Source organism: Theobroma umbraticum, unplaced genomic scaffold, assembly GCF_002168275.2.
Source record: "Theobroma umbraticum cultivar Fairchild unplaced genomic scaffold, ASM216827v3 scaffold_130.0, whole genome shotgun sequence".
Classification (NCBI taxonomy): domain Eukaryota; kingdom Viridiplantae; phylum Streptophyta; class Magnoliopsida; order Malvales; family Malvaceae; genus Theobroma; species Theobroma umbraticum.
Window position 1 is genome coordinate 4,566,254 of NW_018397264.1, and position 18,339 is coordinate 4,584,592.

General features: G+C 34.7%; 3 protein-coding genes across 3 annotated transcripts; 2 read left to right on the forward strand and 1 right to left on the reverse strand.

The window, feature by feature from the left end:
- Positions 1 to 3,389: 3,389 nt before the first annotated feature.
- On the forward strand, positions 3,390 to 8,185 carry LOC110421177 (putative linoleate 9S-lipoxygenase 5). The gene is made up of 9 exons (XM_021434683.2): positions 3,390 to 3,686; positions 4,248 to 4,536; positions 5,172 to 5,409; positions 5,487 to 5,825; positions 5,996 to 6,081; positions 6,184 to 6,291; positions 6,422 to 6,726; positions 6,809 to 7,072; positions 7,165 to 8,185. The coding sequence occupies exons 1-9, from the start codon at positions 3,457 to 3,459 to the stop codon at positions 7,931 to 7,933; spliced, it is 2,628 nt and encodes an 875-aa protein (XP_021290358.1). The 5' UTR covers positions 3,390 to 3,456; the 3' UTR covers positions 7,934 to 8,185.
- Positions 8,186 to 9,997: 1,812 nt separating this feature from the next.
- Positions 9,998 to 10,860, forward strand: LOC110421796 (photosystem I reaction center subunit II, chloroplastic-like). Its single transcript, XM_021435470.2, has one exon. The coding sequence runs from the start codon at positions 10,094 to 10,096 to the stop codon at positions 10,724 to 10,726; it is 633 nt and encodes a 210-aa protein (XP_021291145.1). The 5' UTR covers positions 9,998 to 10,093; the 3' UTR covers positions 10,727 to 10,860.
- Positions 10,861 to 14,501: 3,641 nt separating this feature from the next.
- LOC110421768 (Haloacid dehalogenase-like hydrolase (HAD) superfamily protein) lies at positions 14,502 to 16,455 on the reverse strand. Its single transcript, XM_021435440.2, has 8 exons — positions 16,296 to 16,455; positions 16,139 to 16,204; positions 15,868 to 15,965; positions 15,735 to 15,772; positions 15,519 to 15,606; positions 15,204 to 15,413; positions 15,024 to 15,089; positions 14,502 to 14,884 (listed from the first exon to the last, which is right to left on the reverse strand). The coding sequence occupies exons 1-8, from the start codon at positions 16,324 to 16,326 to the stop codon at positions 14,711 to 14,713; spliced, it is 771 nt and encodes a 256-aa protein (XP_021291115.1). The 5' UTR covers positions 16,327 to 16,455; the 3' UTR covers positions 14,502 to 14,710.
- Positions 16,456 to 18,339: the final 1,884 nt, after the last annotated feature.

Genomic DNA, 18,339 nt, shown 5'->3' on the forward strand with positions numbered 1-18,339 from the left:
TTTTGATTTATAAAAACATGTTATAAATACTTTAATTGGTGCCAAATTGTTAAAAGAACAAAAAGAAATAAAGAAAGTTAAAAGGATTTAAAGTTTGGTTTGTAAGTAACAACAATAGTTTAGACATTAAAGTATAACAAATATTTTTGAATATGACGTGTAATAACAATATTTTTTCAACATGGCTAGTAATAACAGTATTCTTTTTACAACATGGTGTGTAATATCCTTTTTTAACCATGGTGTATAACATGTTTGTGTACATAACGTTTAATAACAGTATTTTTTTTAATATGACGTGTAACATATTTTTATACATGACGTGTAACAACATGACTATGGCGTGTCATATTTTTTGTACATGACATATAACAACCTAACCATAACGTGTAGCATGTTTTTGTACATGACGTGTAACAACCTAACCATGGTGTGTTATATATTTTTGTACATGGCATATTAGGTTAAGCGTGTAATATATTTTTGTACATGGCGTGTTACAACCTAACCATAACGTGTAACAACCTAACCATGATGTGTCACATATATTTGTACATGGCATGTTAGGTTAGGCGGGTAACATATTTTTGTACATGACGTGTAACAATCTAACTATAACGCATCACATGTTTTTATACATGACGTGTAACAATCTAACTATAACATATAACATGTATCTGTACATGGCGTGTAACAACCTAACCATGACAGGTCACATATTTTTATACATAGCGAGTAACAACTTAACCATGACATGTAATATGTTTCTGTACATGGCGTGTAAATGCCTCCAAGGAATTATTATGCTTCAAACGGAAATCATTTTGTTCATCGGATTCAATAAGCAATTTCTTTATCCCAATTTAATTCTTGAAGAATGACTCCATTGTTATTCAATTAGGACTTTGCTTATCGTCTTGAATTTGTGTTCAAAACAAAACTATAGGGAATGTGGTTCCCATTTTTATCCCATTCAGAATTATATGATTAAATATCAGATGGAGATCGCATTGATGGTGCCATTATAATTGCCTGCTACACTGCTGCCTACCTGGTCCTGCGTTCCTGCCCATCCTCTCCCTGTCATGTTGCACAGCGCGGGGTGTTAGGACAAAAAACAAGGGCCCCACAGACAAACACCTTCCTAATTTCCTCGTAATTTTTCAAAAATAATTGATTAAGAACAGACTCCAACTTGTGATTCAGAGCTGCAGCCCATAATACTGTTTTAACTAGTTGTGCAAGCTGTTGTCGGTCCCATCTTTTTTTCAATTATTGAGGCGTTTGGTACATGTATAGGAGACTGAAATATGAAGGTGATTAGGCGATAGGGTTTTCGATGATGAGACCATCTCATTCCATACATCAAAAAAGGACAACTCATATCTCGATCCAGTCTAGGAAGTCAGACCAGAAGATCATTAGTTGATACTCAGTAATATTGAATGATTGTAGGAAATGTAATGAAAAAAATAATAATATGCTCTTAATACTATGCTTATGAATCAATTATAATTAAAAATTGATTTGAATAATGAGAAATTCGATTCTGTTTAAGTTTATGAATAATTGAATTTGATTTGGCTTCCCATATTTTGGTATCAAACACATAAATTGACCACATGTAAATTTACAAGAAACAGACGAAAGAATTCTTTTCCGTTGCTTAAATTATCTTTTGGAAAACCCTTACCCCCATTATTCTCTTGCTTTCTGCATCGAAATGGTCACTTTGACCCTTTTACATTTTGCTCCACCCAGCAATGAACTAGGATTGAGTAGGAATGGGGTTTTGCAATTATGTTAGTACGAACAGATAAAAGATGTGTTTCTGCTTTTAAGTTATTTCATGCTTAATTTTTGTTTTAGGGGCAGTGAGTTGCGACATTTATTTTTTGGATGCAGTTAGAAATGTCTTTTAGCTTTTTATGCAGAAATAGTTGTTTATAATTGTTCAAATTTTATTTTGTCCAAATCAGATTCTTATGTTATAGAGAGTTTATTGTCAAAAATGTAACAAATTTATAATCACAGAGTGGTAGTGGAGGTCAATAAATTTATTTATTTTTTTAAAAAAATTCGTATACTACCTTTTTCTTATGCTCATTGCTCGCATTTCTTTGACGGGATGACCTTGGTCCAAGCCATGCATGTCCTTGACTGAATCTCTCTTTCTTGATTCAAACGATAGTCATATACTATTTTTTTTGGGTGTACAAGGATTCACCATAAATCAAATGCAAAAGAGGAAAAAAATTTTGCTTTAATTTCGTTACAGAGATACAAAATTGGGTCTTAGAATTAGAGTTAAAAAAATGAGGATAAAATCAATGATGAAAGATATATATAGTTTCTACTACTTTCTATGTACAATATAACCCAATCTTATTATTTGTAGTAGAAGACAAAATATTTTAATGAGCCATGCTGTGCGTGGAGATAAACCATACGCAAAGTCGAGGTAACAAGGAAGAAGCTAGACGTTGAATTTTACCAGGTGACCTGACAGGTTGATCTGTCAAAACTATTTATTTATTTTAGTTAAAGTTGAGTAGGTCTAACAACCTTGCAAAACCCCCTTTCTGTATTGCTTTAAATCCATAGTTTCATACCTTTGAGATTTGACAATTCCAATGGATTGTTAATCTCGTGGGGATATCTAACAAGATAACTCTTATGTCATCATGCTTAAAATGTGCAAGAGGATCACTTTCGGATGTGTGGCAATACCGTATGATAATTCATAGCAAATTAAACCTTTTAAGTCAATGGCACCCATTCTTCCTTAAGAGAGTGACACAAAAAGAATAATATCATTAATAATTAACTATTTTAAATGCTCCTTGGAAAGATCAAAGATTAACTTGTCTGCAAGAAACGTGGTAGTTGTAAGGGACTTATGTAATTAATAAACATGGTTGCCAAGGAATAAGGACATCCACCAAAAGAAGTAGACAGAGAGTACACATATAAAATATGGCATACCAATCACTTATAAAAAGCAAAAACTATTTTTTTCTTATATTTTGCAAGTTGTATAGTATAGTGGTATTTCTTTGTTAAAAAAATTCCCCTAGTGGTAGACAAATGACCATGGACCCATTGGGGGAGGAGGGGAATCAGGTCCTTTAATTATCCATTAATAAAGAGATAAAGATATGAAATCCTTCCAAACAAGAGAGAAAAAAGAAAGAAATTTTTAAAGGACACTGTCATTAGTTGTCATGGGAAGTATTTAATACCTTGACGTTCATCAACTCCCCAAGCCTTGCTCAAGTAAGAAAAACAGAGAAATCTATTTTCAGATTGTCTATCAAAGCTCACTTAAAACCTTTGCCTACATAAATCTTGTTACCCTTTACATTCATTACATTATCAACCCTCTGAATAAATAGAATCTTTGTTTTTGGTCTTCCTGGAAGCTTAACTGGGGAGATAGCTTGTTCAAGTTCAAAGATGTTCGATAAAGTAATGGTGACGTGCTGCGCAAAGCCAAAAACAGAGGCTAAAGGCAAGGTAGAAGAGTGCAAGGACAAGAAGAAGATCAAAGGAGCAGTGGTTTTGATGAAAAAAAATGTGTTGGACATGAATGATATGAAAGCTTCTTTATTTGATCGAGTTCACGAGCTTTTTGGCAAGGGTGTTTCTTTGCAGCTTATCAGTGCTGTTCATACCGACCATGGTTAGTTTCTATAATTTTTTTTGACTGTGTTTTTCTCTCTGTTTTGGAATTTCTTGAAATGTACCAGGACTGATAGTTTGCAGAGAAAGAGTGTGCAGTCATGGTGGTAAACATGAGGAACTTTCTCTCCCCACCCCCTCCCCCCCGGCCCCCCCACAAAAATAAAAAAAAAATTTTTTGAAAAGATATGACTGGATTTGTCTGATTTCTCTCTAGTTAAGGTTTTCAAATTCTTCTTTTACTCCTATTTCTTTTTTCTTCTCATTTCGGCCAAATTTGGTAAAAAATTGATCATAATTTAACTAACGATGCCTGTAACTTTCATTTATTCTTACAATGTTTCTTCAGTCTTGTTTGTAAGATGGAAGAATTGAGCAAGTATAAGGTGTACAGTACTGCAAAAATAGAGATTGATTTAACAAGTCCTAGTGGCAAATTCATGTCCTTTAAGCAATCTCTACCTGTCTTCGTTACATTGCTTATTTAAATCTTGCAAGCAAGGGCAAGAATACTAGATTTTGATGAGTTTGTAACGGTAACTGAATTGTAACACACGTGTCTTCAGCCAATGGTTGGGAGGGAAGCTTGGAAAGCCTGCATATTTGGAGAAGTGGGTGACAACACTGACACCATTAACAGCAGGAGAAACTACGTTCTCCGTTACATTTGACTGGGATGAATCCATGGGCGTTCCTGGAGCTTTCATTGTTAAAAACCATCATCACAGCCAGTTCTACCTCAGGACAGTCACTCTGGAGGACGCTCCCGGCCACGGCCGGATACATTTTGTTTGCAATTCCTGGGTTTACCCAGCACATCGGTACAAATATGATCGCGTCTTCTTTTCCAACAAGGTAACTTCATTTTCAAATTTTAACATAAAAAATAGGACAAAACTTTAATCTTTGTCATAATTTTGTGCTGTCCATTTGTTTGATGAATAATCTAAAGGGTTGATGCTTAATGTTCATGCAATGAAGATCGCAACTTTCTGAACTGGTATAATCAGATCTGCCAACATGTTGGCAGTGCTTCCTATCATGAATGTTACCTTCAACGCAATTATTGAGGCTTCATTTTACACTTGACTTGTATTGTTTACCTTGGCAAAATCACACTCTATTGATCTCAAAGGTAGATCTGCACTTTCCTAACTGTCGTTTTCCCTCTTCTGTATTTGTTAACAAATTCTCTCTCACACGCCATGTCTCCTTGTAGTTAAGCTTCACACTGCTCAAAATTTGTTTGAAGCAAAAATTAGTTACCTAATGCTTTCTAAAATGTTAAAAAGGAGAAATTAATGTCAGGTTGATGCTAAACTAATGTTAGTTAAGGTGTGAAATTATATAAACAGTTGATGCATTGTGAAAAGGTTATGTGATTAATATTTCCAATCTACCAACAATATTGAAAATTTTGTTTCTTTGTTAAGATTTGGCGAGACAACAAGCAGATTCACTAACAGAAAACTTTGCTATATTTGTCTTAGACTTACCTTCCATGTCAAACACCCGAACCCTTACGCAAGTATAGGGAAGAAGAACTGGTAAATCTCAGAGGAAATGGAAAAGGAAAACTCAAAGAATGGGACAGAGTTTATGCTTATGACTGCTACAACGACTTGGGAATGCCCGAAAAGGGTTCATCATATGCACGTCCAATTCTTGGTGGATCGCAGTGTCCATATCCCAGAAGAGGGAGAACTGGTCGGAAACCACACAAGAAAGGTTAGAATCTTAGCATAAGCAGCATTTGATTTGATATTTTAATCCGCAATCTAATTTATATTTTCCCATGCTAACAGATCCCAATACAGAGAGCAGACTATTTCTTCTAAGCCTGAACATTTATGTTCCGCGAGATGAACGATTTAACCTAGTGAAGTTTTCAGATTTTCTTGCCTATGCTTTGAAGTCTCTGTTTCAAATATTGATCCCCGAGATAGCAGCCCTATGTGACAAAACTATAAATGAGTTTGACTCCTTTCAAGATGTACTTGATCTCTATGAAGGTGGTGTAAAGCTACCAAATAATGCCACTCTTAAGAAAATCAGGGAATGCATCCCTTGGGAGATGATCAAGGAACTTATTCGTAACGATGGTGAGAGATTGATGAAATTCCCAATGCCTGCTGTGATCAAAGGTATATACAAGAATTTTCCCATGCATTTCTTGGCTGCGTTGTAGCATCTCAATGCAGCTCAACTAAGCCTTAATCCCAAACAAGCTGGGGTCTGCTACATGAATTCTTGTTGCCTTTAAATATTCAAACTTTTACTTGCAAATTATGTGTGTTGCCTTGTGTGGTTACAGAGGATAGGTCTGCTTGGAGGACAGATGAAGAGTTTGCACGAGAAACTCTAGCTGGAGTCAACCCAGTTATCATCAGTCGGCTCCAAGTAAACACCACATTCCTGTTAACTAGCTCATATTTCTTCTTCCTCATCTAGAGAAATGTTTGTGGTCTCCTGCTTCAATAATTAACTGTAACATGTATGTAGGAATTTCCCCCAGCCAGCAAGCTTGATCCTAAAACATATGGGAACCAAAAAAGTACCATTACAAAGGAACACGTTGAGAGGAACATGAATGGACTCACTGTAGAAGAAGTACTATTCACGCTTCGTCTGTTTTGCTAGTTTTATCACATTGCAGCAGTATCGCATTACCAGTTTGTAATGTTTCTTTCTAGATTACTAATTTGTTTTCTGTTGTTTGCTTTGGTCGTTCTCAATTCAGGCTTTAGAAAAAAAAAAACTGTTTATCTTGAATCATCATGATGCATTGATGCCACACCTACGGCGGATAAATTCCACTAGCACAAAGACTTATGCCACCAGAACTTTATTCTTCTTGCAAGATGATGACACACTGAAGCCGTTGGCAATCGAGTTGAGCTTGCCACATCCGCAAAGCGAGAAACATGGTGCTGTCAGCAAAGTTTTCACCCCAGCAGAAGACGGGGTTGAAGGTTCAGTCTGGCAGTTGGCCAAAGCTTATGCTGCTGTGAATGATTCTGGCTATCATCAGCTCGTCTGTCATTGGTATGATGCTGAAATACCCATGCTCCATGTAGCAAAAGTTAGACAGTTGTCTATGATTTATGATACTTTGCCATGTTTGCAGGTTAAATACTCATGCTGTAATTGAACCATTCATAATTGCGAGTAATAGACAGTTGAGTGTGGTTCACCCCATATATAAGCTTCTGCATCCCCACTTCCGTGACACAATGAACATAAATGCTATGGCCCGTCAGACCCTCATCAATGCTGGCGGGGTGCTTGAGTTGACAGTCTTTCCGGGTAGATATGCACTGGAAATGTCCTCTGCTATTTACAAGACTTGGGTTTTCCCTGACCAGGCTCTCCCTTTTGATCTAGTTAAAAGGTAAGCCGTCGAGAATTTTGATAAAAGTTTCTCTATCTGGTCTTTAGCAAAATGGACTTTTGAGCAATCAACTTTCAAACCCTTCATTTCAGAGGGATGGCTGTTCCAGACTCTAGCTGCCCCTGCGGCGTCAGACTTCTGATACAGGACTATCCTTATGCTGTCGATGGATTAGAAATCTGGTCAGCCATTGAAACTTGGGTCACTGAGTATTGCTCTTTCTACTACCCATCAGATGAAGTAGTAAAAGAGGATAATGAAATCCAATCATGGTGGGCGGAGATCCGAACTGAGGGCCACGGTGATTTGAGGGATGAACCATGGTGGCCTGAGATGAAGACACGAGCTGAGCTCATCCAAGCATGCACAATTATCATATGGGTGGCTTCTGCTTTCCATGCAGCTGTCAATTTCGGACAATACCCTTATGCTGGCTACCTCCCTAACAGGCCTACAGTTAGCCGTCGCTTCATGCCAGAACCAGGCACCCCTGAATATGCTGAGCTTGAGAAGGACCCTGACTTGGCCTTCCTGAAAACAATCACAGCACAATTCCAAACTCTACTTGGTGTGTCCCTTATAGAGGTTTTGTCCCGGCATTCAGCCGACGAAATATACCTTGGGCAGCGGGATTCTCCTGAGTGGACTTCTGATGCTGAACCGTTAGCTGCATTTGAAAGATTTGGAAAGAAGCTGATAGAAATAGAAAGTAGAATTATGGACCGAAACAATGACAGTAGACTGAAGAACAGAACCGGACCGGTGAAGATGCCATACACCTTACTATATCCCAACACCTCAGATTTCTCTAGAGAGGGTGGGCTTACCGGCAAGGGAATCCCAAACAGTATCTCAATCTAAATCTTCATTGCATATTCCTGAAGGAAGTACATAGTCAGCATCTTTAGTTATTATAGTAAAGGAAGGTGCCGATTAGATTTCGCATTTTCCCTTTCTATTTAGTTTTCTCACATTGTAGTAAAGATAAAGAGTTGTGCAGATTCTTAGCTATCTTCTCAAAACAATTTGTTTTGTAACACAATGGCTTGGTCTACCAATTTTTCTTAATATACTATTGCTACTATTAAGTAAAGGTGCAGACTTCAGTTTGTAGACTTTCTCTCCATGTGTTTACAATTGGTTCATTTGTCATTAGTATCTCAGACTAAAAACAGGATTCCCGATTAGTGCAAAGACTACAAAGACCATACCACTATTCTGGGATGATCAGGATTATCCCAGCTGTGAGATTAAATACAGCAAAGATTTTTCTAATAACAACAAAAGAACACAAATATCTTATAATCCCACAATGCTTGCTAAGACGTATATGTAAAATCGTACTTCAGTTGAATAAAGAACAAATTTCTTGTTAGGCTTTTCCATGACAGGAAAGCAATCTATTATACTGATATGATAGAAGCTTTATTGTCCAGACTTCAACTAACGGGTCTACAGAAACGAAAATAAAAAGGGTTTTTCTTGCGTCCACCGTGTTTCTATGTGCTGAGATTATGCCAAAAAATTAAAGCAAACCAATTTATGCAGCTAAGCGATGTTAAAGAAGAAAGAAGATCTCATTGCTTTAAACCAAAAAAGTTTTAGAGAGAAAAAACCAAAGAACACTGTACTCAATTTGAATTGGCACCAGCGAGAGCGGTGAACAGCAAAGTTGTTTCCAAGTTCCACTAATGAGAAAGCAAAGGCACAGCACTCTCGCAATCTGACTTCCTACCTATTGGCTGCATGCTGCAGGAGTCACATGTTTGCGCAAGGGAATTGCTAAAGAACTATTTCTTGTTTTGAAAGTACTAAAAACGACTTCGTTTACCCTTCCTGCGTATCCTTTTCAGGGCCTTTTTTTTTTATATAAAAAAAAAGAAATTTTGAAACATACACTTGTCCCATGCAAAAAAAAAAAAAAAAAGGTAGAATTGATGTGGGTTTAAGGAAACTTTTAGTGAAGTATTTCTATTAATTTTTTTTTGAATATCATAAGATCCAAACCCTAAACTAATTATGAATGGATAGATTTTAAGTAATATTCCATACTTTTAAAAATAGTTTACTTAGATTATATTCTAAAAAAATATCACCGTAGATTTTAATCGTTCAATGAATAATTAATCTGCAAATTTTTATTATTTGGAATGAAATCCAAATTTATCACTTTACTTAAGGTGAACATCAAATTTACTACTAATTTTTTGATTGTGTAATTTTAGCATTATTCTTTTTAATTTGATTAAAAAAATCAAAAATTAAAATCTTTTATTAAATATTACTTTATCTTTAATAAAATATTTTTTACATTTAATTTTTAATTTTTTATTTAAATTAAAAAATAATTTTTTAATTTTTGAATCAAATTATAAAGTGCAATTATAAAATTACAATTATTTAAAATAAATAAATGATATTCTTTTGAAGTGAACGGTCTATTTCAAATATTAATGAATTCACGTGAAATTATAATCAAAATTTAAGATATTAATATATTTTATTTTTTAATTTTTAATAAATTATCTTTTACTGTTAATTTTTGACAATTTATATTTAAATCACAAAGTAAATTTTGAGTTTTTTTTATCAAGTTATAAAATACAGTTATAAAATTACATACGTTTAAAGATAAGTGATAAATTTGATCCATCACTTAAATCAAATTCAAAGTAGAGTAATAAATTTGAATCTTATTACTTCTTTTAATAACACTTGATAAAAAATTGCATCTAAAAGCACTGGCAATTGGTTATTTTATATATTTTCTTTGTTTCTGTAAGGATTGGAAAAATAAAAATTAAAAAAAAAAAGGGAAAAGGCTTACAGAAAGAAAGGGTAAGCCTAAGTATCAAAATCACAACTTCTAATTGGTCCAACACCTACCACCACCTTATCCATTGCCAACATTTCCACCACCTATTCTCTAGCTAGGGCCACGCTCTTCATCTCCACAAAACCAAATTTCATTACCAAAAAAAATATCGCTAGCCATTTCCAATTCCAATCTCTCAATTCTCAATGGCCATGGCAACACAAGCCTCCCTCTTCACTCCAACCACCCTCTCCGCCCCAAAATCCAGCGACCGAGTCGCTGTGCCATGGAAACAAGCATCATGCGTGACACGCCCTAGCTTCAAGTCACAAAAAGTTGCACCCCGCACCATCAGGGCAGAAGCAGCCGAAGAGAAAGCTGCGACTGCCACAAAGGAGGCTCCAGTTGGGTTCACCCCACCAGAGCTGGACCCAAGTACCCCATCGCCAATATTTGCTGGCAGCACCGGCGGGCTGTTACGTAAGGCACAAGTGGAAGAGTTTTATGTGATCACTTGGGAGTCACCCAAGGAACAAATATTTGAAATGCCAACAGGGGGAGCAGCCATCATGAGGCAAGGTCCGAACCTGCTCAAATTGGCTAGGAAGGAGCAGTGCTTGGCTCTGGGGACTAGGCTGAGGTCCAAGTACAAGATCAACTATCAGTTTTACAGGGTGTTCCCCAATGGCGAAGTTCAGTATTTGCATCCCAAAGATGGAGTGTACCCTGAGAAAGTGAACCCTGGTCGCCAAGGAGTGGGACTGAATTTCAGGAACATTGGAAAGAATGTTAACCCAATTGAGGTCAAGTTCACTGGCAAGCAAGTCTATGATCTGTAAGGATTGAGAGCAAAATTAAGGTTATTTATGATGTATTATTTGTGATTTATGTGTTCAATATTGTTTGTTGTATTTTTAGTACCCTTTTCAAATAGCTGCATGACTGAATAGCAAAGGTTTGCAACTTTCTTTAATGCTTTTGCCCCTTATTGGATGTTAGACTTATAGGATTTTCACACACCATAATCCTTTTTCTGTTGCTCTGGGCATAGAGGGAGGATACCCAACTTCCTCTTTTTCAATCCTTTTTCAATCAATTTCCTTTTTCCGACTTCCAAACTATCTTCAGAGAATTGTTGAAACATGTATATAATGGACATTTACCTCTAACAATATGTAAAGAGAGTCAACTAAGTGAAACTTTTACTCTGCGCAGAACCGGACAATATTCCACGTCTGAATCAAAGCAAATTTCATGATTTGCTAGTAGTAGATTTCATTGAGGAGGGAAGTAAATGTTTAGATGTTGAAAAGAAAATTAAACCAAAATGTTTCAACCATATAAAATGATTAAGTTCATTGGCTACTTAAAAAAGAAGCCCACATAAAGAATCAAATTAAACCAAAATGTTTGAACCAAATAATCTGATTATGCCAATTGTTACAGGAAAAGCTATATATATTAATTATAAAAAAATTATTAATTTCAAACCTAATTTCTTATTTAAATGTAAACAATATCCAATCAAATTAAAATGATCGGCTTCATTTAGAGAGAAGTATATTGGCCGGTCTATCAGTAACAAATTGCTTGAATAATTTCACATGGAGTAGCTCCTGTTATCATCATAATGCATAAATAAATAATAATTGAAGTTATTCACAAAAAAATAAATAATAATTCTTTTTTTTTGAAAGTTTGATTTTTATTAACCGCTGCTGCCTATATGCCATTGTTAGTCTAAGGTCGATGCCAAAAACTCCCAAAGGCATGGAAAAGACGGCTCAGGCGAGATTAACAGTACATTAAGTACAAACTTGGCTGCTCAGAAATTTAATGGCAGCCCATCCTCAAAAGATACAACCATCTACAAACAAAGAGTGCTCAACTTGCCCTTCAACAAAAAAATTATGGCCGTTGCAGCACATGGACCTAACACTAGTTCAAACTACCAGGAAACAACTACATGTTTGTGTTCCATTCTATTTACATATGCAAGCAAAAAAGGAAAAAACTATCAACGATCATTAGACATCCACAGGCTAAAGGGTCCTCAAAGAATGTAACCATAACCTTGCCACTGCCCAGCATATCTCATAGCTCAGGAAACAGATCTCTCAACTCTGATCGAATGAGCATCTACCTGCAACAAGAGAGGTTGCAACATCGCATCTGTCCTTAAGATGTACTTATTCCTTCCAAAAAGGCCTGGAGATGACCTTGGACCTATGATCAGCAAGTCCATCAAAACAGAAACCTCTTTGCAAAGATCAGACACCAGGCATCAACATAACCAACACACAATCCTTCGTGATAAACGTTGCATTAGCTTTGTTCCTTCCTTGAGCCTTTCCAAAAATCCGAAGAAAAGACAAAATCACTTCGAACCCAGCATCATACTTCCTTTCCGAAAAAACAACGTCACATAATGGGCCAACACCAGACAGACCAGGACCACGCCGATCACTCTTATGTCACATCTCCAACTTATCGTTGCAGTCCCCTCTTCTCAATAGCTTCCCCCTCCCCCTCCACCTGTCCTAGCTCACTCAAAGCCGTGCCCTCCGATTCCTAGACTTGTTACATTCAAAATCAACCTTGAGATTAGGCAATCACACAGCACAATGCCACATACAAAACAGTTCCAAATTATCCCTAGACCTCCTAGCTTCTTCTCTAAACCCAAGTTTAAGCATAAAGAAAAGCTCCCATCCCAATCGTTCCTACTTTTTAAGTTTTCAAAACCCACCCCATAACTTCTCAACAAAAACTCAACACCTGAAAAATAAGACAAGCTGCATGATTATAACAAATAATAATTCATGTTAATGATAAAAAATTTTAATGGATAGACGTATCATATATTTATTCTAATTCTGTTAAAATTTTATGATTGATAATTTAAATCCTTTTTATGAAGAGCTTCTCACAAATTTAAATATCAAATTAATTCTATAATAGATAATTTTCTCTTTGAGATTATCTTCAAATTCTAAATGATCTTCAACCACCCGTCACAATCCCTAATCGTGTGCTTAAGAAACTAATGAAAAACCGAAGCACATGACCAACAATTAATTTTTTATAGACTATGGACACCGACAATTCCCATCTCAACCTAATTAAAGTCTGCATCACTTCTTATTTTATAATCAACTAAACAAACCTTAGATGTGATTGACCCTACCCCAAAGTCCTTATCAGCAACATAATCATCTTAATATTTCGGCTAATTAACTATGATTAATGATTATTTAATTTAAGAATGAAAAGAACATCCATTGATCCCTTAACAACCACAAATTTTTTATCTTTGAGCCATGCAATCAATCCCCTACTACGTGTATCAAATAATTTGTTCTCTTTCGTGAAGTGAATAATTATTTAATGTGGTTTCTGGTGTTTGGTTTTCTCTCTCTTCTTTTTTTTTAACATTAAGATGACAAGGTGGTGGTTCATGTTTCTATCTGATTCACTTTTGGGTGACACCAACTGGTGGGAGTATGAGATTGGCTTACTTGGATCAGCATTATATTTAATCTTATCTGGTTCAATAAATAAATGAAGCTTATGTATGAAAGCAACCTTGTGTACAGGGGCCGAGCGTCCCTTCCTAAAAATTTTAAAAATTTTTATACATCACATATATTCTTTTAATGAGCTTTAAAATAGTTTTTTATTAAATTATTAATATAAATAAAAAATAATAAAATAATTTTATAAATTCATTTAATTTTATTCTAATTCTTAAAATTTTTCCTTTTAAGTTTCGTCATATTTCTTTTTATCTCTTTCTTTTTGTTTTCTCTTTCTCTTTTATCATTTCATTGTGAAATTACAGAGTTAAAAAAATTTTTATCTTTCTTTTATATATATATTATTATTTATATTTATTTTTTAAATTTTATTTTATTTGATCATATGTTTTAAGTTTCTATAAATTTTCTTCTTCAAATTTCTATGAATCATTAACTAAACTGTTCATTTTTGTTATATAGGTCTATCTTTTACTTGCCATATTTATTTTTTGTTATGTGTTCTCAAATATTTGTTGTAGCGTTGTATTATTAATTGTTGTATAAAATTTCACTAATATATTATTATTTTATTAATTTTGATTATATAAGATTTTTTTTATATGTTTTATGTTTTATATTTAGTTAAAAAAAATTATCTTTGAGTATTTAGTCTTTAAACAATACGGTTTATATAAGAGAAAATTATTAATCTTATATATTATATTTAATTTTTTGTATTTTATCTTTGACCTTCCAATAAAAATTGATTAACTCCACCCTTACTTGAATATCACTATTCACAAATTTATCTGCAGTTTCTCACAAAGTAAAATGTGAAATTAGACAAGAATAAAGATAAAAATATATGACTTTGATTTAAAATAAGTGAGTTTGGATATTATATATCGCTAACATGTTAATATTCTTTTAGAATTTTATTTTCCTACTTTTCATCAGTAAACAAATCTTGCACCAATTCTTGTCTGATAATTACTTTCCATTTTGAAGAAAAATGAATGGTTTATATTTAAAGAAAATATCTGGTGAGTTAAAACTTAAAATTTTAAATTGAAGCAGAAATCATAAGTCCATAACCTTGCAATTGAAATTGAAGCAATGATTTATTATATACTTTATTTACTTGATGGGATAGCCCACTTTGGTACACATATCAATAGATGCACATTGGATACATATTGCTATCCACATGATTAACATGATTGTGTACATAATATGGGACCTTAAGTGCTAACCCGACAATCCAACATTTTTTTGTCAATTAGGTCCCCGGAGATCTTGAATTGATCAAGCTCCAACGGGTGTTGTTGCCGCCAGAATAGCTTCCAATTCACTCCTGGTTCTACTGATCCTTTCATCACCATCCGCTTCGTTGACCCACATTTCTGGTATTACTTGTGCTAAATTGTTGACCGTCTCGATTGCATAATCCGCTTCCTTTGTCTTGACGGTCTTTCCAACCTTCAAACGCACACACACACGCGAAAGAAATAATTACATTAATTAATTGCAAAAGCATTGCTTGGATATTATTTAAGGAGTAATGCTAAATAATTTGAGATTTTCCTTGTTAAAATTAATTTTAAATAAAAGAAATTACCAGACAAGCCCACAGGCCCAAAGCCTTTCCAGCGGCGATATTCCGAACATTGTCATCAAAAAACAGCTGCACAAAAGAAAAATTACAATAATTTAGTTTCACATTCACCATCAAAACAACAAAATAGGAAAAAAAAATAAAAGGGAATTAAATTAATGAGGTTCTTGTAATAATAATTACCGTGCGTCGGGGATCAACATGGGAGACATCGAGAGCGATTTTCATGGCATCCTTTGAAGGTTTCAAGACGACAGGGAATTCATCGGGACGAGTTGATTTCGGCAAATTAGGATTCAGTGTCTCAAAACAAATGATTTGGTCGAAACAGTCCTCTAATCCTAGTCTCTTCAGAACCTTAATCGCATGAACCCTGTCCGAATTCGTAAAAATCTGCAAACAAAAAAGAGACGAAAAACGTTGAACATCTCGAAGTAGTAAGCAATTTGATTTCGTTCTGATGACTTTCCTTTTCTTTTTTTTTTTTTTCAAACTTACGATTTTTCTCTGGGTGATGCTACGTAACAGATTACGTAGCTGAGGGTCTGGCTTGATCATGGCGTATGGCAATCTTCCGTGCACGAAACTGGCAATTGCAAAAGAAAGTAATAAAGAAAGTCAAGAGTTAATCCTAAACGGTTTCCAAATAAAGCAAACGTAGAAAAAATATTTTTCTTTCGAATAAATTTAACGATAACAATGATTGTTTCTTACCCGTGGTAATCATCGGCATCGATGTCATAGCCCAACGCCTGCAACAACAATTTAGAGGGAACTCCAACTTAGCCTATTTTTAAGCATTTAATTTTTGGAATTATTTTAAAGTTTAGTTTAATTAAATAATTACTCGCAAACCGGCGAGAGTGCTGCCGTATGTTTTGAAGAGTTCGACTCTGAGACTTGAAGCTTTGGTCTCCGGAAATCCAAATTTCTCCATCAGAAAATCTGGAGAAAATAATAGTAAAAACGAAAATTATGACCGATTTCTAAAATGCTTGCATATCATCTTTGCTTATGGATCATTGTCAGTGTTTTCGGTATCGTTACGATTTTATCTGGATATTTGTCCGAATATAAAAAGAAATTATTTGGCGAATTTTTCATGAACTGCCACGAACCATCAATGTTTTTCTTGAGGGCTTGAGCCAATCCAGTGTTGGAAGGGTAAAGGGTGTCATCCAAATCTGTTTAGAAGCAAAACCCAAGGCCGAAAGGATCAGAAAAATGAAGAGAAAATTTGATCGAAGGAAGAGAAAAGAGAAATGAAGAACTTACCAAACAAGAGGCAATCGAAAGGAGAAGCCATAGCTTGAGAAATGGAAGAAGAAGAGGTACAGAGAGTTTGAGAAAATTGAAGCTTTGAAAGTTGAAGCAAAAGCAGAGGCAGAGCTTCAAAGGGAAGAAGAGAAGCAATTTATAGGGAAGGGTGGAAGTTTCTGAACCTTTTTTTAAAGTTCTCGTAAAGAAGTTGCTGACTTGGAGCTCAAATCCTATCACGCCAAATTTTCAGACCGACTAGATAAAGGCCCCAACGCGGTGGGCCTTTTAAAACCGCAGGATTTTTTTATTTTCTTTAAATGGACAAAAATGCCATCTGTGGGGGGCACATGGCTAGCCAATTTGAATGCAGGGGATGGGGAAATCCAGGAAGCCATAGGTTGTTTTGGTAATTCCAATATGGTTCTGGAGTTTTTCTTTATGAATCTAGAGATTGGTGTTGAAAACGTGCGTTCAGGCTACTTTTTTTTTGGACAAGCGTGTCTTCAAGATAACTTGCTTGGAAGCTTGCTGAGGTTTTGGAAATGTAATGGTAGAATTATTTTTACAAGGAGTGGAAAATGTGGCTGATCAAAGAATTGGTTCGAAAAATTCTTACATAAGACTTTTTTTTTGTCCACTATATTGACTATGTGTTGTACAGGAGTCATTTTTTATTAATCTAAAAAAAATAGTTAAAAGGCCTGCAGACTCTCTTACGAAATAAGTGAAGATAGAGCTTACCTGTTTGTGGTCAAAATTTAGTGTGAAGAACCTTTCTAATTGAAAAGTTCTCTGATGAAGTCTGTACTTAGAGTGTTTATTGCTTAAGTTGAGAGTATACTGATAAATAGACTGTTATTTGACGTGAAATCGAGAAGGAATTATATTGTGGATGTAGTCAAATTTTTGGTTTGTTTCGATGCGATTGAGGGTTTGGTTTAAGGTAATTTAATTGGTGTTAGGCAGCTTCTTGTTATGTTAAGATTATTGTATCGAACATAAAAGTTTAGGCAGGACGTACGTTGGATGGGAGGGTTTAATTGTTTGGATGAGGGTGAGGGCTTGGTTTTATGCTATGATTGATTATCGTAGGGTAATTTAAATGGTGTTAGGCAGCTTTGTACTACATTGTTTTTTGGCTACTTCTTGTGTTAAGATGATGGGATTGAACATATAATTAGGTTTAGGCATAACCTTGGGTGAGAGGACTTAATGTTTGTATTTTTACTCTATTTTGCTTCCAACTAAGTCGTTGCAAGGCTCTGGCTCTGACTCCTTTTCCAATTGCTCATTGTTAAACACAATAATAAAATGATAACGTTAAATAAAAAAATCAATGATTTGTTATATCTTTGATATATCAAATATACAATGAAAATAATAGGAATGGTATATGTTGTAATTCTCACTTATTGCGGGATATCTTTAGCACCAAAATTCAAGTATAACACTGTAAATTATATTAATTTTCAATAAATTATAAAACAGTTATTGATATGAAGAAATTGAATTGTGACCTATGATTCTTTATTGCGTATATAAGATAGAGTATAACTGTTTTTTTTTAAAGGCAGATATATCTTTATTGGGTATATAAGATATAGTAGAACTACATAAAATAAACATTTGTCCTTTTAAGGTAAAGGAAAATAGTTATGAGTTGATAGTTTACCAATTCAGTTGGATTAATTGTTAGGTCCACTAGCATTGGACAGCGTCGAAGTTCAAGAGTTTTTCCCATTTTATTTTTTAATATTTGATTACAACATTAGCCACTTTAACGAATATGATAACCTATGAGTGATAGACATAGTTAACCTTCCAAAATAAATGTCACATTAACTCCAAATTTCCCAATATTCTTCTTGTACTCTTTTCCTTTTCTGGTAAGAGAGTTTCGAATAGAGAAGATCACATACACGCTAAAAAAAAAGGACATCTAAACTTCTACCCATGTTCAATTTTGATCTTGTCATACTTGAGAGATTTTGAGAAGATATGTAGGGCAATTACCTAGGCTAGTTTAAGAACAGAGACAAAAGGATAATATTGATATTTC